We start from the raw sequence: 26,549 nt of genomic DNA, 5'->3' as shown, positions 1-26,549 counted from the left end.
GCTGCACACATCTCTGCCACCCCAGAGCCTGTTCACATGTGGAGGCTCCAAGCATCTCCAAAGCAACGGAAGAGAGCTAAATGCAAATAGGCCAAGACAGGAGCTTCTGGGGAGGCTGAGCTACATTGAGCATGACTGCAGAGTTGGGGAGTAACTGGCTTTCTTGGTCAGTTACTGCAAAAAAAAGTGCATGAGATTTTGACTCCTGTGCCTTGTCATGTTTTTTATTTGCACAGATAACACCAAATGATCACCCACAGCATCATTTGTCTCTAAGATGGCAGGGATTCATTATATCTTACATATTTTAGACATTTCACGAGCTAGGACAACGAAGTCACAGTTTCCAAGGCACTCAGCTTTCCTTCAATTTCTCCTTTAAAATAAGAAATGTTGAATAAATCTTATGGAAACAAGGCACACAAGCAGTTTCTCAAGCAGCTTTCCAGTTTCTTGAATGAAAGAGTTGCAGGTGACTCAAGCATGAAGCTATCTGGTAGGCAACCAACGGCCAGTGTAGACACTCGAGTCAGGCAGGTGCAATTCCCACCTTGCCTCTGGGCCTCACTTGCTCTGTGACACTGGGCGTTCTGTACAGATTCTCAGCCCAAGGTGTCTGCTTGGAAAGGGGACCACAGACCACAGAACTGAGCTTGCAAGAAATGCAGAACTGGGGCCCTACCCCAGATAGACTGAATCCCTATTAATTGAAGAAGGTCCCCACTTGATTCTTGGGCACCTTGAAGTTTAAGAAGCCCTGTTTAGTTCCCTAGTCACTTACAAGAAAGCTTCTGATCTGGCCTGCAGCCAAACAGGTTTCCAATCACCTCTCTCCCTTATTTCATGCCACTCATGGCTTCCTTGAACTTCCTGCCACTAGAGAGCTGTGGGTCAGGACTTGGCTTCTTTCATATCTTGGGCCAAGCGCACCTTCTCTCAGCAGCCTTCTTTCTTTAGTCATTTGATCTCAAGTGGCAATTTCCCACCACTGCCCGTTTTCTCCCTCACCTGGTTTGTCTTCACAGCACTCATCTTCATGACATTTATCAGGTCATTTATTACCACTTGTTATTTGACTACAGAATTCAATTTCATAATGGCAAAGATAGTTACATGCTTAGTTTGCAGAGATATGGCTAGAACCATGCTGGCAATACAATTATAACATAAATACATGTCAAATAGCTTGTGGCAAAAAAATTAAAGCTTGGCTTTTTGGGGTGCAAAAATATTTGAAATACATACATAGATTTTTTTTCTTAAAACAGATTTCTTATGATACTTTCAAAGATCCTTCCTAAGCATAGATTTCAAGTCTTTGCACCATAAATCCTGTAAAGTACCCTAGCATTTGTTAAATAAATAAGTGTGTGAATGGTTCTCTTGTTTTTCTACAAGGATTTTAAATGCAATCATCTCTATCAGGCACACAGTAAGCACTGGAAAACCAGTGGCTGCTAACTACTGCCATGACCACCCTCCCTCCTGTGCTCACATTTCTGTGAATCAATGCCCTACCTGTGTGACAAATCTCCCATCAGCTCTTTCCGCAGAGGGCTCAGGTGGCCGTCTCTCTGTCTCCCTTATCAACTCTAGCTGGGCTTTTGTCTTTGTTACGGAATCTTCCAAAGCATGGTTACAGAGGTCCAGTGGGAGCACCACCTGGGCCACTCTTTCTTATGCCAGTGTTGTACAAACTTTACTGAAGTCACAGATGCCTGGGAATACAGGAGGATGCAGATGCTGGGGCTGTAGGTCTTGGGTGGGCAAAGACCACACCTGGAATAAGCTCCTGGGCTGCAGATGCTGCTGCTGTGGACTATGGTTTGTAACAAGATCTCAACTTGGACCTGTGGTTCTCAAAATGTAATGCTCATTCATTCAGAAGATACTTAGGAACCTAGGCAATGCTGAATGCTCCAATCCCAGAAATCCTTCCAAAGGTTGGGAGGGTGACCTGGGAGTTAATATTTCTAAATAGGTCCCAGATGATGTTTCCCAGAGTGACTGGACTAGACAATGACTTTTAGTGGTCATTGTCACACAGAAAGGACCATATCCTCAAATACATTGACATCCGAACCGTGATTCGCTCAAGTCTGTGGAAGGCCTCGGCTACCTCCCAACCAATCAAATCAGGCTGTCTGGAGTGACACCCAGACATGCTCAGTTTCCAAAGCTTTCCACGTGACTTTTATGTGCAGCTAGGAATGAGAGTCTCTGCTCTGGTCCCCCTCTTTGATGCCCTACTTGCTTCTGAACATAGATTCCTTTCCCTTATTTGAAGGCTGGAAGCAACGGAATACGTGTTAAGTGTTCGTGCTTGCCGCTCACATATCTCTGGGGACCAGACTTAAGGACACGTCTACTGTTAGCTCATGGGATGCAGGAAGGGTTCAGCTATTAGGGGCAACATTTGTCCCTAATTTGCCATGGGCGTTCTCATGGGCCTAGCTCCTGGCTTTTTCCTCCTCTCGGGAAGGTGAGGGGTGCAACATTTTGCAGACAACCCAGCCAATCTGTTATTTACCATACAGATCACTACCTTCAAAACAAAAAAGTAAAATGACCCCAGCAGCATCACCCCCTTCAGACACAGGCTGATGCATAGTCTGGAATTTTCTTTACTCCATTGGTACAACCAAAGCAGCAAAGGGAGCTCAGCCTGCAGCAGTCCGCTCGCCACCACATAGACCTTGTTCAACAGCGTCAACCACAGTGATGGCTGTACAAGCTGCAGGGTAACAAGGAAAACCAAGGATGCTATCAGGTGTGCTACTTCGGCTTCATTTTCATTTTCACTTATTATTGGGGGTAGGGGGGTGACTTGCACAGAATGTACCGTATGTGGAGCTGTGTTTAAAAAGGGTCTTGAAGGGCCCGGCGGTGTGGCCTAGCGGCTAAAGTCCTCGCCTTGAAAGCCCCGGGATCCCATATGGGCACCGGTTCTAATCCCGGCGGCTCCACTTCCCATCCAGCTCCCTGCTTGTGGCCTGGGAAGGCAGTTGAGGACGGCCCAATGCATTGGGACACTGCACCCGCGTGGGAGACCCGGAGGAGGTTCCTGGTTCCCGGCATCGGATCGGCACGCACCGGCCCGTTGCGGCTCACTTGGGGAGTGAATCATCGGACGGAAGATCTTCCTCTCTGTCTCTCCTCCTCTGTGTATATCTGGCTGTAATAAAATGAATAAAATCTTAAAAAAAAAAAAAAAAAAAAAAAAAAGGGTCTTGAAGCCAATATGTTAAATGAGCAAATGCTTACATTTGCAGGACACCTTCCCTGTAATGACAGCATCTTAGGGCCCACAGGGCTGGGGTAGGAGCTGTGCTGAGTTCTCAGTGTGGTTCCATTGTGCCACTGAGAGACACTCCACCCTCAGCAGCAAGTGCAAACAACCTTAAGGTTCTTCTGATCGGCTTTTTATTTTTTGTATTAAATTGCCTTTTAGCTTTCCTTCTCTAGTTGAAATAATGTTTTTTAAACCAAATGACAGACTTTTTACTCACCAATTTCTTTTTATCATCAAGAATCTCTTGTGGAAAATTTAATGAGGATTAGCCCACTACTTATTGCGCATTTAAAATCTAGCCAGGTTATTTATTTATAAAATGAAAAAATAATGAAATGATAAGTAAATATATGGGGGAATTAATGCATCAATTCTCTTCATACAGAAATCAGTTTTTTTTCATTATAAAGTAGTTCTACTTTTTGAAATGGCCTGATAAATACATGTAGGAGAAACATTATTTTTAACAAGGAAATTCATTTACTTATTCTGTAAAAAGCTATTGAAGCCTAATATATAAATTGTTATGATGATATGAAGAATTCATAAGGAACCTAGGATTCTGGGGAGATAAAACAGATTAATAGTTTAAGAAAACCAGGCAGAGTGCACACATGTCATCACCAATGTGCTGAGGGCTTGCACATGGGAATTCTACAGGCTGGTAAAGCACCTGAGCGCCAGGGATATTTAAGAAAACCAGGCAGAGTGAACACATGTCATCACCAGCGTGCTGAGGGCTTGCACATGGGAATTCTACAGGCTGGTAAAGCACCTGAGCGCCAGGAATATTTAAGCCCTCTGATACACTAGCAACATAGACAAGGAGAGAGGCAGGTCTTATTACTTGCCCAGGGTCTGGCACAATTAGAAAGTTTCAATAAATACTAGCTGAAAAAATAAATAAATGCCACAAAAAGATCAAGGGCAAGGTTGGGCATGACTTCCTGACACTGAGTGTTTGCTCTGGGCAGCCAGCCAGGCATCCGACCGCACCTCCATCATCCCCTGGCATCCAGAGCAGGGAGCCACATTTCCTCTGATGAGATCAGTGATTCCATCCACCCTGGTTCTTGAAGGACTGGTTAGGGTTTGGATGTAAGCTTGCTTTCGTCACTGCCTCCTTTATTGGACTTGGCTGACTGAGTTAGTCTACCAAGTTTTGTGAGATTGTTACGTTTTAGAGGCAATTTACAAGGCAGACAAACCATGGATGATTGACAAGGTCCCTTTTCCTGGAAGGGCAGCTCCCTGGGAAGGCAGTAGCAATGTCTTTGGATGGACAGGGAAAATAAATGTTGAACTTGTGTAGCTTTTGCTGGTTCTTCCCCCATGTTCTTATCTTCCTGCAAGGCCAGTCGAATGCTCTCAGTGCTGTCCCAAGTTTCTCTTTTCTAACTCCTGGCATCAACCCTTTCTGACTTTTCTGTCTAGTATTTCAGGGTTTGAAACTACCCTGGTTTTGTTGGTTTGTTTCTTTTCAATGAGTCACATTTGCGCTAATGTTATGGCTAATTTCTTTTTTTTTTAAAGATTCATTTATTTTTATTTGAAAGGAAGAGTTACATGGAGGAGAAACAGAGAAAGATCTTCCTTCCACTGGTTCACTGTCCAAATGGCCACAATGGCTGGAGCTGAGCCAATCTAAAGGCAGGAGCTTCTTCTAGGTATCCTACATGGGTGCAGAAGTCCAAAGTTATGGGCCATCCTCGACTGCTTTCCCAGGCAATAAACAGAACTGGATTGGAAGTGGAGCAGCCAGGACACAAACCAGCTCCTATATTGGATGCTGGTGCTTGAAGGCAGAGGATTAACGTGTTGAGCCACAGCACAGCCCCAGTTATAATCGATTTCTTGGGTTAACTCTCTGAGGGTCTAAGAGAATATACTGAATCTCTTTAAGAGGGGATTTGCCATTTGCACAGAGGCTGAATCAATCCGCAAAAGCGTCTGCAGCCTGGTCTGAGGGCTGTTCTGGTTTTTGGTCACACAGTGGGATCACCAGTTCTTGATAGGCCAACTCATGTCACGTTTTCCAACACTGTTTCAAAATATTAAGGAAAGGGCCTGGTGCCGTGGCCTAGCGGCTAAAGTCCTCACTTTCAACGCACTGGGATCCCATATGGGTGCCGGTTCTAATCCTGGCTGCTCCACTTCCCATCCAGCTCACTGCTTGTGGCCTGGGAAAGCAGTCGAGGACGGCCCAAAGTCTTGAGACCCTGCACCCGCCTGGGAGACCTGGAGGAAGTTCCTGACTCCTGGCTTTGGATCGGCGCAGCACTGGCCCATTGCGGCTCACTTGGGGAGTGAATCATCAGATGGAAGATCTTCCTCTCTGTCTCTCCTCCTCTCTGTATATCTGACTTTGTAATACAAATAAATCTTTAAAAAAATACCAAGGAAGGAAGCTTTCCATATAATGGGAAATTATCACTTCCATATCTAATTGTACACATGCCGCACACAGGCTTCTGCCATTGCATCCCAGAAAGATTTTCACATAACAGGCAGTTTATAATTGGCAGATCAATCTTTAAATGTATGTATTTTTAAAAGATTTTTCTGTTTTGAAAGTCAGAACTGCAGAGACAGAAGAACAAAGAGTGAGAGAGAGAGAGAGCAAGAGAGAGAGTTAGCAAGCTCTTCCATCTGCTGGTTCACCCATAAATGACTGCAACAGCCAAGGCTAGTCCACCCCAAAGCCAGGAGCTTCATTCAGGTCCTCCCAGGTGAGTGAAAGGGCTCACACACTTAGGCCATCCTATGCTGCTTTCCCAGGCATCTTGGCAGGCAGCAGGATTGGAAGAAGAGCAGCTGGGATTCAAACTGCCACCAGGATGCTGGTGCTGCAAGTAGTGGTTTAGCTTGCTGTGCCACAGCACCTGCCCTACACCTGCTCTCAGTCAATAAGCATGTGGCTCATGCCTAACCCATGTCAAAGCTCTCAGCAAGTGAGGATAGCAGTGAATCCAAATCACTTATCACACAAGAATGCACCACCCATTCATTTTAGACCATTGACAGTGTGACATCAATGCTCATCTCTATTTGAGAGCAATAACTCCATAGCAACATTTCTCTGGTCTCCATTTGGCAATTTACCAGAAGAGGGGTATTTAGACTTATTCTGAAATCCATAAATTTGCATTCCCTGAAACTGTAGCAGTGTCTTGTAGACAGTAAGCTCCCATCAAGGTACTGAATGAGCAGATGCATCAACGAGTAATTTGGTAGACTTCACCTGCCATTTCTGCAGTAGGATGTGAAGTGTGAGGGTAAGCTGACCAAGAAGAAATTATTTTTATGTTCTCTATTAAAATATTAAAAATCATTCTATTAAGAAGAATAAGGCAGGCATATTTGCTTAACCCCCTTAATACTCATCAGAGAAGTTCCAAGGGACTCATCCTTGTGTGGCATGAAATCACCACATGGTCCCAGGAGAGCTTTTAGAGTAACTGAGGAAGGCAAGACCGCCTTCGAGATTCTGCCCATGACACTGGTTTATGCTGAAAATCACAAGGGATCCTACCATCTTCTCTACCACTTACCATAGCATCTGCAGCCAGTCCCTGAGCACCTGCCTTGGAACCCAACCTCTTATGTTCTCCCTTCCCTCTGCAATGGAGACCCAGCTGAAAAGCAAGCTCTTCTGAGTCCCATGGTTCCTCTGATCCTTTCTTTCATGACTTCTCAGAGAAACCAATTATACATTACTAACCATAAAGTGGAAACGATTCGGGCCCAAAAGAGCATAGTGCCAAACAGAACCTCTTTAGCCAACATCGTCTCCAAATACCTAATGCATAAAAAGCCATTTACAAAAGTGATCATGAATAATCAGGACATGTCAGAACCTTGCAAACTACTGCATCTGCCACTTGCATGAAAATGATGTCAATCAAATAATGATGGTATGTAAATAATGAGTTGATATTTTGCTTCCCAGCCTTCTCTCCCAAGGACTGGCAAATGATGTCAACAAAGATTTCTGATGTCTGAAATAATGTGGGCACAATGCAAACGATACTTAGGTCAGGCTCTCCTTTTCAAAGTCCTTGTCTTAACCTACCATGTGGGAATCCTCTCTCTGTTGTTTAACACCTATGCCTGAACAAGGAGTGCAATACAGACCACTTTAACTCACATAGGAAGCCTACCCAAGCTGGATTTCACATGAACTTAAGACCACCATCCTAGAGCAAAGACATGCTTTCCCTAAATGTTACACAAAACATTTGCTGCCAAACAAGCAACCTCTCTAAAAGGAAGATCAACAATGCCTTACAGAAGCAGATGCTCAGACTGTGTGACTGTAACCACATGGATACACACAGCACACTCTGCCTGAGGGCAGAGTGATTAAGATATCAGCATTTTTGAACCAATCAGTGAATGTGCTACCTACAGAGAAAACCCCACAATGTAAATTTTATTTTAATTTCCAGAGATTAGCTTTCAATCAGCCTTGAATCAGTGTCTCCAAACTCCCTGAAGTCTAATTAGCTGGGAGTATCTTGTCAATTCCTCTTTAAATAACGATCATTTCGTTTCTCATATAAACAAAAGTTTAATGGTGCTATTAGCGTCCACATGATCTTGGATTATTTTATTGTATTTTCACCTTACATGCCCATGATGCCTCCCCTTTTGCCTCTGATTCATCAGATCACCTTTGAAGATAATGCTTTCACCAAAAGACATACTTGTTGACATATCCCACATGTGAATACCAAGTTCAAAACCAAGCTCAGGCTTCTGTCTGCAGCTTCCTTGTGTTGGCTGCAGCATCGGGGTTCCTGCCCCTTCCTTGGGAGGCTTCAGTAGAGCTTCCTCCTTCTGGATTCAGCCCTAGTGTCACTGTGGGTATTTGGTCGGTCTCTCTCTCTCTCTCTCTCTCTCTCTCTCTCTCCATAGGGACATCAGTTCGTGTCCCAGCTACTACACTTGTCATCCAGCTTCCAGTTTATAACCTGGGAAAATCCGCGGAGGACAGCCCAAGACCTTGGCACCCTATTCCCACATGGGAGACATGAAAGAGACTCCAGTCCTCAGTAATCTTAGCTGTGGCCATTGCAGCCATTGGGTAAAGAACCAGAGGATGGAAGATCTGTCTCTCCTTCTCTCTGTAAATCTTCCTTTGAATTAAAAATAATCATAAAAAAAGTAAAGAGAAAATACTGATGAAAGAAGAAATGCATATATATTTCCTAAATGCCTGACTCCTCACTGCTTTCAGATCCCAGTTTCTTTAATCCTCACAATAATCTTATGGGGTTGGTTGTGCATCATTTACATCAATCATTAAAGATAATGTAGAGCAGAAGTATAAATTATGTAACCTCATCTACATGTCTAAATTTAAACTTAACCTTGTAGCTACATTCCATAGGAAATGAATAATTCTCTGTGTACACCATTGTCCTCATCTATTGAATGTGAGATGACAGTTCATTCACTCAACAAATGTTTATCAGACACTAAGTCTATGGATAGATCCTGAAATATCACTTCTTCCCTAGTCTTAAGGATTCTATCACTTCTTGAGAAAAAGTGACACTTTCTCAACTAAGCAAAAGCTATTCTACTTAAAGGCTATAAAGCACAAGGACATATGCATAGATACACACATGAATATCCTCTCAGACCATTTTAAAAGCAGAAGTATGGTAACATATTCCTCTATATTAAAATATCCTTGAATTTTTGAGTCAATATCTGTTAATCATAGCATGACACCTTCTTCATATTGTGCAGAATTTCAGTCGCATACGGTATACTAAAGATTTTCACCAAGGTCGAAGTAAAACTTGTCTTTTAAATGTTTCATTGATAAAATTTTTTAGGCAAGATTTCATTCATTGCCCCATAGGTTCCCATTTGATTAACTGATCAATGATTAACTGATTATACAAAAACTGGCCAAGAAAAAGAAGAAAAATGCTATGAACATAATTTGTGAAGGAAAAGTGGACTATATTAATAGAAGCAGAAATTGAAAACAAATGTAGGTACTCTGAAAAATGTAATTAGATTACACTAGAATAATTCAAAATTTATTAACTAGTTCTTTGCTCTAAGCACCCTTTTTAAAATATTCAGTCAGCTGCTCTTAAAATCTGCGAGAGATCTGTGTTGAACTTTCTTCTTTTAAAGCATTATTTTGAGTATACCAGTTTTCAGATTAGCCAGTTACATGATCATAACAAATGTTTAACAATTTGGGCTAATATAAAAATTCTAGTTTTGCTTTGAAATTTTCGTGAAGAAATGACAAAACTTAGCTGCAATTTTAGGTATGATTAGATGTGTTAATTTCATTCAGAAGTTCTCTGCTGAAAAAAATTAATCTGAAATACTCAACCTAACAGGCAAGTTTATGATGGCAGTTATACTCCTAGAAATCACTAAGCTCTTTTCCCAGGCTGATGTTTTATGAACTGTTAAAGTTAATAGCGATTGTTTTCAAAGATACTTATTTTACACCAAAAGATATTCTAAGCAGAATTTTGAAAAGTAAAACATAACATTCTTTCGCAATTTGACTTTCATCTCTATTATAGTAAAGCAAACATGTACATTTGAATGGAATTTTCCTAAGTTCAAAGCCAGAGTAAGATATTGCTAACACGTTTTCCTTAATCAAGCTTTGTATTCCCTTTGAAAAATGTCACTTTTTTGTTGCCAACATTCTTGGATTGCTAAGAAGCCTGCACTTAGGAGGGGATCTGTTCATTGACTTTTAGTTACCCATTCTTGCCAGTACTTCCTTACAAAGAACTGAAGTTAACTGGAGTGTACAGAGGTGAGAACAGACTGCACCCTTTTCAAAATGATTCCCTAAGTCAAAAAAAGGAAAAAAATCAATCACAGTAGAAGGAAAAAAGAAATGAAGAGTGATGTTCTCTGAGCAGGGATAATTGCACCTGTCCCGAGAGTAGTAACAGCTCAGGTCAGCTTTCTCTGGTAAAGTTTCAAAGGGCTCATCAACTGTGAAATCGGGAATACAACTTAATGCAGCTGCCAACTACACCTCTGGAAACTAAGCAGTAATGACACAACACCACCACTGTATAGTAACAGTCAAATATATTAACTTAATGATGGGCCAGAGAAATGTGATCATATCATACCCGCTCTTGAATACCTGTTAGATCTTATACAACTCTGTTATTACTATTTTTTCTTCTCAAAGACCTTTTGAAGTGTTCAAAGCAAAAGATGACAGAAGATGTTATGCTGCCCCAAATCACAAAGGTGATTTGCTAAAATAAACCAGCCATGTGTCCCTAAAAGCCTCTGCTTTCATTTGTCACAAACTGAAAGCAGGGCCTCTTGGTTTTGAAAGGCCTGATCAAAACACAACCCTCCAGCCTGAAGCATACCACCCAGCAGACGTGAGCGAAGTGATTTCAATCGCACACGTTGGCTTCTAAAGACAGGCAAAGCCTACAATTCAGGCCAATGTCGGATGACCCTCAAATCCATGTTAGCATTTACCAAACTGCCTATGCCAGTATAGAAACAGAACACAGCGTGTTTTTCCCCGATTGCTTGTGACAATGCATTAAGTCAGAAAAATGCACAATTTTACATTTCTTCCCAATAATGCATATGGTATGCCCTCAGGAATGCTCTCAGATCAGGACTGAAAGGTACATAAACCAGCCAAAAGGCAGACTTGTTTGAGGAACTGTGCTATGAATGAGTTGTTTCTTTGTTTTTTTCATATGCAGGTTAATTATTTTATGACTTTTCTAAGAAATGAAGAACCAAAGCCAGAGGATGGAGGACACAAATTACCCCCCACCAACCTAGCCTTTAACAAACATCACTAACATTTAGGAGATGATTCCAGAAACACTGAAATGTCTTGTTTCTCGTGACAAATTGGGAAATGCGGAAAAACTGGGTCTGTGTTCCCACGTGAGTTCAATCAACATGAGCGGCGAGGAAGCCATGTGGCCTTTGGGGAGAAGGGTGACATGCTGTCTCAGGTCCTCCTCCCACTTGTGTGTAGGCATACTGGGAGTCCCGGTAAAGGGAATTAAGATTAAGGGTTGCCATGACTACAATGAGAAAATCAATCTTTTTTTCCTGTCTAGCTTTAACTTTCAGTTACCACTTCTGGGGCCAAATGAGATGATGTCTACATTCATTTCTAATGGGATAAAAATTAGGCAACTAACTCAATAAAACACACAACTAGTCCTAATAACAGTAATAATAATAAAAATAATGAAAACCCCAGGCAATGGGTTCTCAGATCCATCAACTCTATTAAAGAAACAGGACACTCACAAAATTAAATGTTGGGTTCAAACATTTCAGTGTTCTATTCCGAAAGAGAAGTTTATAAATGAAAAATGAATAAGGTAGTAAACCAAAACGGAAGAGAAGGAAGGTCTGACAAGCAGGACGCATGGTGTTAAGTTAGCTCACACAAGGAAGGGATGATGTGCAATTATTTCTGGTTCTCAGACTCCTTGGTACGCCACTAAACATAGCAAGCTATCACACACTGAAACAAAATGGCTGATGAAGTGTTTTCACAGTGTGTGTGTTAGTATCCCAGACATCCCACAGCTAGTAAAGAGACCACAACTCTTACCTTGTTAACGGTCCCAGATCTCCCGAGTCCTGGCTTCCAGCTTCACTGGGAGTGCTGACTGATTTCGAGGAGGGAGACATAGGGGTTGGGACTAAATAATGAAAATAACAGGTATCCCATGTTAAAAAATGCAGAGGCTGCACTGGTGAAGAGCAGTGTCAGACACATCCAAACAAATGGGCCCAAAGTAAAGTGGTTGTGTGGCCAGGAGAGATCGAGATGGGACAAGAAAAACAAAGCAAAAACAAAACAAACAGAAAACAAAAAGGAAAGAAAAGGGAGAGAGTCAAGTGAATTTTTTTTTTAAATTTTGGAAATTAAAATTTGAAAAATGAATTTAGAGACAGTTCATTTAGGGATTATGAGGCCATGTCCACTCTAACAAAGTAAAATGGAGAATCAAAATCATTCTCGAGATAATTCAAGCCAAATATTCCCCAAGTGTGAACTATCTGGTTAATTCCAATTCTCCATTTTATTTTGTTAGTATAGATGTGACCTATTACAAAATTAAAACAGGGTGTCTATAAAACCTTAAGATCTTATAAAAAATTGTGATTCTGGAGGATAGTAAATGGTCAAGGAAAGTCAGAAAAGCCTGCTGTGTGTCTGTATTTGAAGGGAACTCACTGTCCATGTCAGATAAATTGCCATTGCTATAATAGACTGGGTGACAGACGGAGAAAGGTTAAAATGTTAAACCCTGTAATTTAAAAATCTCTTTTAAAACAAAGACCATGACAGGCTGCTTTATTTTTACATTTAATTATTAGTTTCAGCCCATTGTGCTGTTTACTCTGATTGGGAGTTGTTGTCTTTGCTTCCAGCAGTTCTAAAAAGCCACCATCTTATGCACAGAACTGCCTCTCCCAAGGCAGGAGAAACGAGTTCCAAGAGCAGGGTCACCACAAGCTGAAAATCTGAAAGGGAGCAGGCCACAGGCAAGGCGACCGTCCTTCAGCCAAGATGGCCTCAGCCAGGCAACACGATGGGCTCCTGGTGTCACATGTGCCGGAGCAGCCACAGGCACAGTGCCCAAGTATGACTCCCATTTGGCATCAATCACACACAATTTTCTTTTATTCATCTACCAGGGTATAGGGATTGATTATTTTTTTTCCAAATTCCATAACACAATATTAGATCTATCAAGCAGCTAGAAATTTTCTCACATGGTCCCACAGTTAATTCATTCATCCACACTTTATGCTCAGAGGGTGGAGAGATGGACAATAAGTGGAGATGGGGTCCACCCTGAGGGGGCCTGTTGGCAGGGATATGGTAACAGTTCAGGAGGAGATCATGGTCTAGGGATATTTAACTGTTTCATCTTTAAAATTCTGGGTTCATGTAGGCCTGGAAAAATTCCTGTTGTGTTTTAATCAGTATTCACATAATAACATTTCAAAGGCTATTTGAGAGGCACAACTAGAGTTCTTTGCAAAGTATTTAATTTACATGCCATGACAGCCAAGTACAGGAAGTTTTATCAACTTCTCAACGGATGCCCATAGGTCAATATCCCATAGGTGATACCTTCCACAACATAAAGAAATACAATGGGTGACCTCCTGAGGACTTGTCACATCATTGTTGGACTAAGGGGTTCACCTGCCAGAGATCGGATTGTTTGTAATATGTTTCAGTGGCATTTTGCTTTTGTGTGTACCTATCAAGTTATATCTAGTGATTCCTCATAGACTTACCTATACTACAAGAGTTATTCAAAACATTCATGGAAAATGTACATTATGTGGATTTCAAACTGCTTTCACCAAAAGAAGCTTATCTTTTAATTCCATTTTCCACAAACTTTGGAAGTACCCTTGTTATCTCCTTATTTATCTGACAAGTAGACACCTATCAGTTTGTTGCATACAGATCATTTTGATTCTTATTTTAAGTAACTATGGAAATAAGATGAGATCTTATTTTAATTTAAAAGACAGTATGGAATAAAAAGCAGAAAAGCTATTTTGAACATGACATCTGCTATTATATTTAATTTGATGTAACATTTAAGAAGGTGTTTTTTCCCACTGTATGGAATATCATACAGTTTTACAGATACCCCTGGATTATTTTTTCATGTATGGAAAACAAAAGGATAAAAGAAAAAGAAAAATGATTTAACACATGAGCGATATATAGGTAAGTGACAGCAGAACAAATTATGCAGAAGTTGCCTTCAATGCAAGTAAAAATTCAATATCCAAACCTTAGAGATAAAATGAGGTCATAAACAATCATTTAGAAATGAATGAGTTGGAGGAGGGGTTTTGAATATAAATGCCAATTAGCAATGAAATCAAGATCTTCAACAGAATCAAATAAAAGTCAATTTGTTAATTAGCAGCCCCTCTGCCACGTTTTCAAGTTTTCCTTCTATGTTCATCATGGAATAATTCCACTCCTGGAGTGATTATGAAATTCATAAGCAGATTCACAATATTTAGATTGGTGAAAAGAGAGTCAGCCACGGAAATGAAGAGCAACTTAATTTCAGAATCTCAAGACTCCATGCATTTAGCGAGTGGCAACCCCCGTTAGTCACAGTGGAACAGGCTGCTGTATCATCAGTCAGGAAACAGCCACCCAGCTCCTTCCAGCCCCCTCAACCCCAAAACTGCAAGCAACTGGAACCATGAGTCAGAGACTTTAACAGATGACATAGCACGAAACAGTCAACAGACTAGGAAAGCTGGACACGGAAGATCCCATGCAAGCCCCAGGTGAGGACAGTAACACAGAGCCGTCAAGTACCTAGTGGGGGTTCGGGGGAGATCCCGATGCTCTGCAGCAGGGCCTCCGTCTCCCGACGCTTGCGGTCCAGATCCGAGTCATCCTGGACCGGCTCTTTCTTCTGCTGCAGATCAGCCTAGACAACACAGACAGGCGGTGAGAAAGGTGAATAACCCAACCACACGCATGCTGCTCCTTGCCTGTGACGGCAAATGGTGAAGGGTGGTGGAGATCAGCTTTAAACAGACTGAACCGCATGTACAGAAAGGGTGACAAACACTGCGGCTGTGCCACTGTAGGAGCAGGTGTTCTGTCTTTGGGGTAAAGGCTTTCTCTCACAGCGCTATGAAAGGCTTTCTCGCACTTGGTTCTGGAACTTTCTCTCAATTGGTTTTGGAAGAAACCATCAAAGCCAAGGATTGCTAACTGAGGATAGAACTTGAAAAAAAAAAATCTGTGTGCTTTTATGGGCCTTCTTGCCCCCTCTGGGGCCTCCGCTCCCAATCAGTGTGGGCAAGTAATAGTCACGCTCTGTGTTTGTGGTTATACAAATAAGAAATTGTTGGGCTCTGACTGGAAAATTAAATTATTCATGAAAATCTATAACTGCAAAATATACTATTTTTGTTGGCAGTATAAATTTACGATGATTTAAAAGAAACCAGGCCAAAATCTGTATCAGGATACATGAGCAATATTGTTATGGATCTCATGACTTTTTTAAAGTTATTACTTGATTGTGATTTTCATTGGATTTCATTATAATGGAAAAGAGAAAATTTTCATGGAGAAAAATATGGTATAAAACAGTTACATATTGGTTCCCCTCATAAATTCTGTCTTCATGAATGTATCACAATGGCTAATGTTGTGGCACTGAGGGTTAATCGTTACCTGTGACGTGGTTTCTCTTATATGTTTCTGATTTAGCTTCCCGTCAATGTGCCTGGGAAAGTAAGAAAAGATGGCCCAAGTATTTGGGCACATTTCAAAGCACTGAGACAATTTACATACTAGCATGTAAAGGACAAAGGGTTTTGACCTACTCCCAGATGGTCACTTGTGTGCTGATTATAAACTATGTATATCTTTGCACACAACCTTGGACACCCCACCTCTGTGACTTTTCATCGTGGGGTCCATTCACACTTTTGAAGTCCATCTGTCCCATGAGGGCCCCCTGGGGCTCTACGTTAGGCATTGTAAAACAACACAAAATTCTAAAACGGCACTTTCAGTTCTATAAGTAAAAATAGCAAAGTCCATGGGGTTTTCTCCAAAGTTTTAACATGTTATTGAAGCAACTTCCAAAGTTTACACACACGCAACAGAGGCAAAGATAGAATTAAAACAAGAAAAAAGAAATGTTACAATGAGGATTTCAATCAAAAAAGGAGAACTAAAAGAAAATGAATTTATCATAAGACCTACTGAAATACAAATGAAATCAAAAGCCCATGTAAGGAATCCAGAGTGGAAGAGTATGTTATTACAACAAAGACATAGTAAGAGCTTAGCTATCAGCTTCCCAAGGAAAGGTCCTTGAGTATTTTATTCATCACAATATATTTCACACAGATGAGTTCCTGGTACACAATAGGTACTCAATGAAACTTAGGACTATATAATAACTTCCTTATTCAGGCTAATTTCCTCTAACAGTACCTCATTCAGGAAACCCTTTTAGAGGTTAATGTTGGATTTAGAGTTACCCAAATATCTGGTGACCCAGCCCTTTTACCAAAACCACTTCTATATTCCAGCAACAACAAGAAAATCTTCAACATTCTTGCATTCTCTCAAAAAATTTACTGAACGTTAATTAAATGTCAGTGAAATAAGACTGAGAAGCCTTAATGAAACCTACATTAAAAGATATAGAAAAAGGTCTGCCTAATCTCTTTCATTAGAATCAACCTAGGGCATCCTATTATAATCTTCATGCCATGTATGTCTTCTGCAGAAAGACACAAGGTCTATTTCTGTTTTTTGTTTTGCTTTGTTTTGCATTGTTTTTTTGTTTTATAATGTTGGTGACTTTTTTTAAACTTTCATCAATAAGCTTTCATGAAATACATTAAAGCAAAGCACACCTCCACAAGCGTAATCATACATGGTGCAAAAAGTACAACTGCACTTGATCTCCAAAATTCTCGGGCTCTGCTTCTGCATTTTTCAAGTTTTAAAGAAATGTGCAATATTTAAAAATGGCAAGTCAATAAGGATATATGTCCACCTAGATAGAGCAGGTTAGAAAACCATCAGCACTCCGAGTTGACCATGACACATGCAAAATTCGGCGATCAGGGCTTATTAGAAATAAGAGTTCCTTTCTGTTACTGATGAGCACCACAATATGATACCCAATGTACTATTCCTGAAACTTTTGATTTCTTTCTGTATATATACTGCAGTCTTCTATGTTTTAATGATTTAATAAGGAGTAATTCTTTAGTACTAGGAATAAAAATTAACACAGATGCCAGTTTGAGACATTGCTGTTTGAAAGATGCATCAAAAGTACAAAATGTCATCTGAGAACTGTCATCTCTTTTCAAAGCTGTTCCGACTTTATCAGAAGACCCAGTGAGGGAGGGCCAGGCATCCCTGGCCATTGTAACTTGCAGTAAGCCAGAGAAAGGCCAAGGACAGGATGAAACTTGGGGGTGGCCCCTAATAAGCTTACCTCACCACACTGAAGCCAAGTTTTCATGAAGTCAGGGCTGTGCCTTAAATGGAGGCCACTATCTTTACTTTAATACCAGATTTCATCTGCAATACTACAGCCAAGAAAACGGTTGACATCCAAAAAGGCATACACTGATAATTTTATGCACATATACAGTTATCTGAATTCTGTGGAGATAGTCAACCTAGGTGGTCTTAATTCAGAGTTTTCAGAATTAGGCATAAAAAGGTCACCCCGCTTAGTATTCATACTCTTTCAAGAGCAAGTTTTTTTTTCTCATTCTAAATTTGATTTCTTTTATCTAAGTGCAAGCATAAAGAAAGTTCATAAAAATCAATTATAGGGCCCAGTACAGTAGCCTAATGGCTGAAGTGTTCTCGCCTTGGACACTGTAGGATCCCATATGGGTGCTGGTTCATGTCCCAGAGGCCCTGCTTCCCATTCAGCTCCCTGCTTGTGGCCTGGGAAAGTAGTTGATAACCTCCCAAAGCCTTGGGACCCTGCACCCATATGGGTGATCTGGAAGAAGCTCCTAGCTCCTGGCTTTGGATTGGCTCAGCTCTGGCTGTTGCAGCCACTTGGGGAGTGAATCAGTGGAGGGAAGATCTTCCTGTCTCTTTTCCTCGCTGTATATCTGACTTTCCAATTGAAATAAATAAATCTTTAAAAAAAATCGATCTATGAGCTCCAGAATATTTCTAACTCCTCAAACAAAATGAAAACAAGGAAAAAAAATCAAAATACAACTCAGAGATCAATGCAGTGGCCCAGTGGACCGGTGCTTCCCATAGACTCAGGGAAGAAACTTACAATGAAAACTGTAGAACGGAACGCCTGATGCTCGGAGAGGCATCCGCAGAACTGCCCTGTGATTTGCCATCCAGTGCTTTCACTACAGGCTCCTCCAATGCCACACGTGCACTGGAAGTGAACTCAACAAGGAGAAGAATTCAAACTTTCTCTCAAAAACTTGTGGTCTCTTCGGAGAGAAAGCCCCAGCAAAGGACAAATACAAAGTGTTAAGCGGTTTGATCAGGACAAGGCTGGGACACAGCACTCGTCTATCTGTGGACGGAGAGCAGGATGAGGACGATTTTCTGGAAACAGTAAGGTTTCAGGCGAGAACCAAGAGGCAGGCATTAAACACCCAGGGGAAGGGTAGTCAAGAGAGAACAACCAGAGCCGAGGGAAGAGAAAGTCAACTCGGTCTGCAGTGTGGTCTCCAGCAATAGGAAGGGCAGCAGTTAGCCGAGTGGTGAGGATACCAACCAACACTCCCGAATGTCTGGATTGGCCCCCCAGTTCCAGAGACTCAACCCAGCTGATGTGAGGCTGGTTCCAAGCTGGCACCAGGCTCAATTCAGATCCATCTATTGAGAGGAATGAAGCGGAACGTGGGTTACCTCTCACTGTCTCACACTCTCTCCTCCATCCCACCTTTCCTCCCAAGCTCCTCCCTCTCTCTCTCTCTCTTTCTAATATAAAAATAAATACATTTTAAAGGAAAAAAATAAAGGCAATATGTAAGTTTCTCCATCGAGCTGGAAATTAGGTGTTAGAGGGAAAAGCACTAAAACAGAAAGTCTCACCAGTGACGCCAGCCCAGAACCTGGTCATCACTGTAAACTGAGTGCAGGGATACAGAAAGACCCTAGGTTTCAACACTGGACACCTGGCTGGCTGAGAGATCTTCCCTGATATTGAAGATAAAGGGGTTGTGGGGTTCCTTCTCAAGTTTAGACCTCAAGGACCCAGATTTTCTATTCTCTTATTTAAAAAAAAAAAAGAGGGGTCGGAGTAGATTACTTTCAAATTTCTTTGAGCTATAAAATGTCATAATTACAAGAAACCAGGGCCTGGGAAAATGCTACTGCAGTAACAGGGTGTTCTGGGGACATGGGCTCCCCAGCAGAGAGCCTGAGAAAAGGCGGGGCCATGCCAGTGGCACAGGTGCAGCTCCCCAAGTGCTGTCGCAGAGCCCAGGGAAGCTTCGCCCCCAGCCAGCTACTCAGCATTTCCCAGCCCCATGGATCTCGCAGAGTCGTCTTCCAAGTCTATGACCAAAGCCCTACTCTCTCTTTCATCTGCAGTAAATAAGTCAGAGCAATTCTCCCTCAAGGACATAGTGTGTCGGACAAAGCTGGATTCCCAGCCACATTCTACTAAAAACCCGTGTATGTCATTGCTGAGCATTCGTCATCTTTCGCACAGCCCAAAGCAAACCACACCATCAGCAAAAGATGCTAACACTGAACCGAGAAAGGATCTTTGTGCCGGGAGACATGCTGCAAAGAGCAGATTTAAAACAGGCCTTGAAGACGATGCAATCCACAGCATTGCTGGGTTGGTGTCACAGGATGAGAGACTAGCAGTGTGCATTGTCACGTGACTCTACAGAGTGCGTCCTTATCAAAAGCTTAAAGCATCCCGTCCATTTAGGAATGAAGAAAAAAGACTTCATTCCATGTGTCCCATCACCTGCTACCCACAACCTCCCCGAGACTTTTTTCTTACCCTGTAACAAGAGAAATCTCCATCATCAGGCAAAGCTGCTTGCTGTAGAAGCAAAAAGGAATAGCCTGCTGCTATCACTCATGTTGGCCCGCAATTTCCCCAAAGTGTGTAAGATGAAAAAAATGAAGCAGACAGATGAAGATCACACCACATTTTGTGGTAATTCTATGAAATTTAAGTCAGATATCAGAATGTCAGTTTTAAAAGAAACCAGTTATTAGTGAAGGATAGCAGGTGCTTTAAAACTGCAGGAAGTGTTGACATTGAAGGAAAGGAAACATAATAGCTTAATGCTTTTTTTGGCTTTGCAAGTGAAATGAATCACCATTCCTTGCCATTTCTCACCTCTATTTCACTCAAAAACTACATCCATAACTGCAAAGACCTCCAAGAGAAAAATATTATGCATGATGTCAAGGACACAGATGATGGTATCAATCAAAGTGCAATGGTACAAAGACAGTCAATATGCCAGCAGGCTGAAATGCAACTGCAATTAGGCTTTGTCAGAAAATAATAATTGCTATAAATCTGTTGTCCTAGTCTGCTGGTCTTACAGTACTAACAACATTCATTTAGAATGTAAGGCATCAATAGACATTGTCTTTTTCTTTAAGGCAAAACTCTATGCAAAGGTCAGGGCTTAGATGTAGTAAATTAAGCCACCATTTGCAACATTAACATCGTGTTTGGGCGCCAATTTGTGTCACAGTTACTGACTGTACTTCTGATCCAATTCCCTGCTGATGGCCTGGGAAAGCATCAGAAGATGGCCAAGTGTTTGGGCTCCTCCCACCCCTGTAGGAGGCCCAGGTGAATCTCCTGCCTCCAGTCTCATCTAGTGCTGACCACTGCAGGCATCTGTGGAGTGAACTAGCAGATGGATGAACTCTATTTCTCTCCTCTCTTACTTTCATAACAAATAAACTTAAAAAGCTGCATGTAGGAAAGCATTTCTTGTTTTTAGACAGCAAACATGTCCCTCTATATACAATTTTCTTCTTTGAAAATATCTTTGGCATCTTTTTTTTTTTAATAACCCATGGCTTGTTTCTATACTGTTGCAAGACACCGGCAAATTAAATTATAAGGGTACTTGAAAACGTTTATGAAAAATAGGATTAAAAGATAACTATTCTATTGCAAAAACTGAAATCCATTTTTGTGATTCTTCTGAAGATCTGTCGTAGTTGTAAGATTCAGACAGCAAAAGATGCTAGCGGACAGCAAGAAGCAGAACTGGAAGCTCAGAGCCTGCACTCCACTGCTGGGCCTCTACGTTTTGCTGGCATAAAAGGGTCTTCAGTGTAAGGTGTCTCAAATCTCTTCCAAGAGCCTGTGTTACAGCGCAGCTGGCTAAGCTAGAACCTAGGGCTTACACATCCGACACCTGAGTGCTCATGTCAAGTCTTACCTCTGCTTATGATCCAGCTTCCTGCTAATGTGCAACCTGGGAGGCAACAGGTGATGGATCAAGTACATGCGCCCCTGAAACCCGCCTGGGAGACCCAACTGGAGTCTGACTCAGTCCCATGATTGTGGGCATTTGGGCAGAATGGAAGGTATCTTGTCCCTCTCCTCCTTCCCATTTGCTCTTCAAATCACTTAAATAAGTAAGTAAAACTTTTAAAACCTGTCTTCCAGCTGTAATTTCTGACAATTCTGTTTTTCAGTATTCTATCACTAACTTGAGTAGTGGGAGTACAGCTATGCCTTTACCAAACTTAGGATTCTTATTGACCAAGGAAAACACGCACTACTGAAGAAGCTGTGAGGGATCTCAGTGGATGCTCGGTTGCTATAGAAACCCAAAGAAGGAGATTTCCAATTCACAAGGGAAAAGAGTGAACATTCTATTCTGCTTCCAGATGCATGGAAATCTTCACAAGAATGAGGTCTGCAGGAACGAATGAGCATGAAACTTTTTTATCCATTTCATACACAGAACAAACAATCTGGGAGGGAATGACAGGATTGACAAGCGCCTTTGCTAGAGCAGTGAATTCTGGGGATGTTGCCAAAGTTGGGAGAAGGAGGCAAGTGGAAGCCGGTAGGAGGAAAGTGCTACTTCTGTTTGCCAATTCAAGATCACTAATCACCTGCCTCATGATCAAGGCTGACTTCTGGCCATGCAATGTGGAGGACACACCTTCCTGAAGGACTCTGTGGCTTGGTACAAGTAGCAAAGACAGGTCAAGGTCCTTTTCTGAATTACAGTTCCTCAAATGACTTCAGTATGACATAACCAAGACAGCAATTCAGCATAATTTGAAATGCATATGCTTATCTCCTGCAGAATACAAAAATAAACTAGCCCATTTTCAACTTCTCACCTAATATGTTATAGCTGGTGTGTTTTTTTTTTAAACGCTTTTCTTAAATTAACATTTGTTAAGTACTAACTGTATCCTAGTTGCTGTTGAGTGCCAGGCAAGATTAACCATTATTTTTACAACTCCCCCAAATAAAGAACTATTCTTCCCACAATGAGGTACAATACATGGAGATACAGAAAGGTTATGGAATGTCTAGTCCCCAACAGTAAAGAGATTATAGAGAACTATTCTAGTCTGGGATGAGTCTGGCATTGGGAGGTCTTCAAAGCAAATGCTGGAACCATGCACGAGTGACTGAATGCTCCAGCCCTGCAAACACCTCACTGTTCCGAAGTTGTGGACATCCACTCCTCTGCTCAGGTTTCATGCCCCCCAGCCCATATTGATCAAGTGATTTTTTTTTTCTTTTCCCCTCACCCCCAGGACTCACCTCTTTTTTTTTCCTTTCCTCTTCCTTACGTTTCTTCTCTTCTCTAATCTGTGCCAAGCGCTGTTTTTTGCGCTCCAATTCAGCTTTCAAGTCACTTTTGTCAGACATGTTGGTTTCCTTGGAGAAAAAGAGGCAGAATAAAGGTACGTGTATATAAATATCCTTTCTGGATTATCATTCTAAAAGCCTCCAAAAGGAAATGCAACTTGGAAATATGACTTTTTGATAACACAACAGGCTGTATTATTTGACCAATATCGAAGACGTCAAGTCATCCCTCACTATCTTTATAACTATCTGGAGGCTAGCATTTGGAGTGGTAGTTAAGGTATCCACATAGGAGAGCTAGACTGTGTTCTGAGCCTTTGACTTTCAACCAGCACAGCCTTGACTGCCAATGGGTGAAAATAACAACACATTTTTAAAAATCAGAAGCAGCACAATGTTACCACCTAAGCCAACAAATAATAACAATTTCATCTGGAAGAACCAATTTATTTTCTACACAAATTCCTTATTTTTTTTTTAAAGATTTTATTATTATTATTGTAAAGCCGGATATACAGAGAGGAGGAGAGACAGAGAGGAAGAACTTCCATCCGATGTTTCACTCCCCAAGTGAGCCACAACGGGCCGGTGCGCGCCAATCCGATGCCGGGAACCTGGAACTCTTCCGGGTCTCCCGCGCGGGTGCAGTGTCCCAAAGCTTTGGGCCATCCTCAACTGCTTTCCCAGGCCACAAGCAGGGAGCTGGATGGGAAGTGGAGCTGCCGGGATTAGAACCGGCACCCATATGGGATCCCGGGGCTTACAAGGCGAGGACTTTAGCCGCTAGGCCACGTCACCGGGCCCACAAATTCCTTATTGAACAAGCAAAAACATAAATAAGGCAGGAGAAAAGAAACATCATTATAACTTCCAGTTTAGATGACAATAGAGCAACAGCAATACACACCCTTACTGAGAAAATAGGCTGTCAGAAACCCCGGGGGGCTCTGCCTGCTCAAAAATCTGTGGACTCAATAAACCCTCCTCCACTGAGCCAGGTACAGGGAAACTTCATTTTGCCTAACACATGCTACAGTAAAGACGGCTGCTGAAAACTTACCTGCTAATCTTTTTTTCTGCCAAACTCCTCCTGAACTATCACAAGTAATATCATCTCTCATACAATTCAATTTCTATACAACTTACATTTGCATAACAAAAGCAGCATTATTTACTTGGGCACTTTCCATTTTCAAAGGAAAGGGTGTTTAAAAACACTAGAAATGGGAGATAGCACAGTGGCAAGTTGTTGGGAAAATTTATCCAAATGCAATTGAATCCAATGTTAAATGTGATGACAATGCTATTGGTAATGGTGCCAGGAACATTTTCAAACACAAAGAACTAGCAGAAGACTTTTACAAATTATTTAATATGTGTCCCTTTCATGTCCTCCGACAGGAAACTCTAAGACATGAGAAACCCTCTGACCCAAACCCCTAAATTAAAGGGGGAAAAGCTGCAACCACAAATGTCATAAGTATTCATTTGTGCACTATTTGTGCACAATTATGATAAATATCTAATGTAGTCTAAGTAGATGAGATTTACAAAAAGTAAAAAGAATAAATCAAAAATGAACAGTCTTCAAAATTCTATCACCATCCTTAGAACGTGAATCACAAACCTGCAGCTGCCCTAACACACACTTCAGACAAATGCAAAGTCATGAAGCATATTGTGTCCCTGCTGTGTATATCCTACTTACAATGAGCTGGCAGAAACCTGCGAAATAATAATGGTAGGGGCAGAGATGCTTCCCAACCATTCACGATCATACCTGTCTTATTTCTCAATATATTTCTGGATATTTAATCTGTGCTGAACATTCTATATATAAGATATAGGAATACGAATGAAGGGAAGTAAGATCAAATTTTCTTTCATGGAGAGTATAATTCATGTGGATTTGTGGCATGACTGAAAATGTTCTCTGAGATATTACCTTATTGATTATCCAGTAGCAGTCCCCTTAAATTCATTACCACACTTAATCACAATAATTCAAGGGGGGAACCATTGTTAGTATGAATTCTTTTTCTATAATTAGGATGAAGGAGGCTCAGCAAGACCTAGGACTGCTTAGTCAATACGTGGTAGAATCCAAATTCAAGCTTGCCTGTGCTTTAATCTAATCTACTGATACTTTAGATTGCCAAAGTGCAAGTGGAGAGGTAATGCTGCAAAGTAGACCAGAATAAACACTGAGGGATAGATAGTGTTTGAACTGGATACTGAACAATGTCCGAATTAGGAAAAGAAGAGAGGGTCTGAATGGACAAAGACGGCAAAGTGGGAATTAGCAGGTTGAGTACAAGAGAAGTTAGTGAGGGTGAGTCAAGAAACCTGAACTTGATGAGCAGAGTGCGTGTGCACAGAGAAAGTCTCGAAGAGGCGGAATGAAGAGTTCCGTTGGATACAACGGGTAATAGACACCCACAGCTTTTTGAAAGAGGAAAAGTGACAAAATGAAAATGGAACTTGTTTTGCAAACTCGTATTCCTGCTTGCATAAGAGATAAGAACAGACACTAGAAGATAAAACAAGATTCTGGGAAATGGTGGCAACATGTTTTGGAGCTGTTTGTGCCTGCGCTGGCTGGGAGTTGACTATAGAAGGTAGAGAATGCAGGCTGGAGGTGGCACAGCAAGGAAGGGCAATGCAACCTTTTGTAGTCTTAAGATATGGAAGCAAGAAGAGACAACTCAGTCATAATCCAAAGTTGAGAGCACAAACTCAGAGCAGAAGGGAAAGAGGGGAATTTTTTTAAAGCAACTTTCAGTGCATGACAACTTGGTCATCAATGGATCTATGCAGCAAAGTGCATGCATATGCTACAGATGTGGTCATGGGGACAGGAGAGGGAGGGGAGCTGTGGGATGGGGTTTCAAGTCTCTATGGATAAAGAGCTATTTTTGCTTGAGTCACAAACTTAAAGTCCTACAAAGAGGTATACAGCCAGAGAAAGAAGAGCACTGACTGAGCCAGGCTGGCAGGGGGCATCGTCTGAGAACTCAGTTCCACCCAGCACCAACGGGTGGTTCTTACAAACGTGACTTGGACTCAAGGGGTTAGCCCCTCTCCTCTTCTTTCTTGTAAGAGAAAGCCACAGAACTAACAAAGTCAAGTTTGTCACTCAAATACTGACTGCCAGTAATACTCAACACCAACAGAAAAATTTCCTACCAGCAAAGATGTAAAACTGTGTTCTTGAAGGCATTTGAGAAGCTATATGCACTCTTGTCCACTAAGGGCCAATCTGATTTTTCTGCTGTCAAAACGGAATGTACAGTCATGAAAATCGTGGCTAGATCGATAATAGTGTCATCACAGGCTAAAAGCAGAGAGGGGGACATTTGTTAAAAATTCTACTTCCCCTCCCTTTCACATTTTGCCCCAGCAATTGTTTCACTTTCCCTAGTTCATTAAGTTTCTGCACAACTTCCAGTTATGTATTACGGTCATTAAGGGAGCAAACCTTTATGTAAGGTCATCTTCAACGATTTGTGATGCTATCAATCACAGGGGAGGCAAGGTGCATCTATAGTACATTTCTGCAAAATGCAAAGGCTTTCTCACAATCAGTAAATGTATCTGACAAGGTTGATCATGTAAGTTGGTGTTTTCCACTCCTGGAGCCCATATTTTAAAATAAGTAACAAGAACACTGAGGGAACTGGTAAAAAAAAAAAAAAAGGTATATTTTGCATAGTTGTTTTAAATAACAAGTCACCGCAAACGCAGTGAAAGTACAACACTAAAAGATGCAGCAATACACCGCCTTCCACTTATGGATTCCCATGTCCATTCCCAAACAGCCCCTAAGCATCAATCCCCAGAAGAAAAAAGATCTCAAGAGAATGCCTCACAAAGGGGATGGTAAGTAC

At 41.5% G+C, this 26,549-nt stretch overlaps 1 protein-coding gene across 2 annotated transcripts in view; it reads right to left on the bottom strand.

The window, feature by feature from the left end:
• Positions 1 to 26,549, bottom strand: part of DYNC1I1 (dynein cytoplasmic 1 intermediate chain 1) — a 263,740-nt gene that overhangs the window by 214,374 nt on the left and 22,817 nt on the right. For both annotated transcript variants that reach the window (XM_004582321.3, XM_004582324.3), the window contains exons 2-4: positions 22,615 to 22,731; positions 14,667 to 14,781; positions 11,904 to 11,994 (exon numbers count right to left, since the gene is read on the bottom strand). In XM_004582321.3, the coding sequence (XP_004582378.2) occupies positions 11,904 to 11,994; positions 14,667 to 14,781; positions 22,615 to 22,722 (314 nt within the window). In that variant the 5' untranslated portion in view covers positions 22,723 to 22,731. The remainder of the gene's footprint in view (positions 1 to 11,903; positions 11,995 to 14,666; positions 14,782 to 22,614; positions 22,732 to 26,549) is intronic.

This window comes from Ochotona princeps, chromosome 20, assembly GCF_030435755.1.
Source record: "Ochotona princeps isolate mOchPri1 chromosome 20, mOchPri1.hap1, whole genome shotgun sequence".
NCBI lineage: Eukaryota > Metazoa > Chordata > Mammalia > Lagomorpha > Ochotonidae > Ochotona > Ochotona princeps.
The sequence above is the reverse complement of the archived record's forward strand: the minus strand, read 5'-3'. Positions and strand labels throughout refer to the sequence as shown.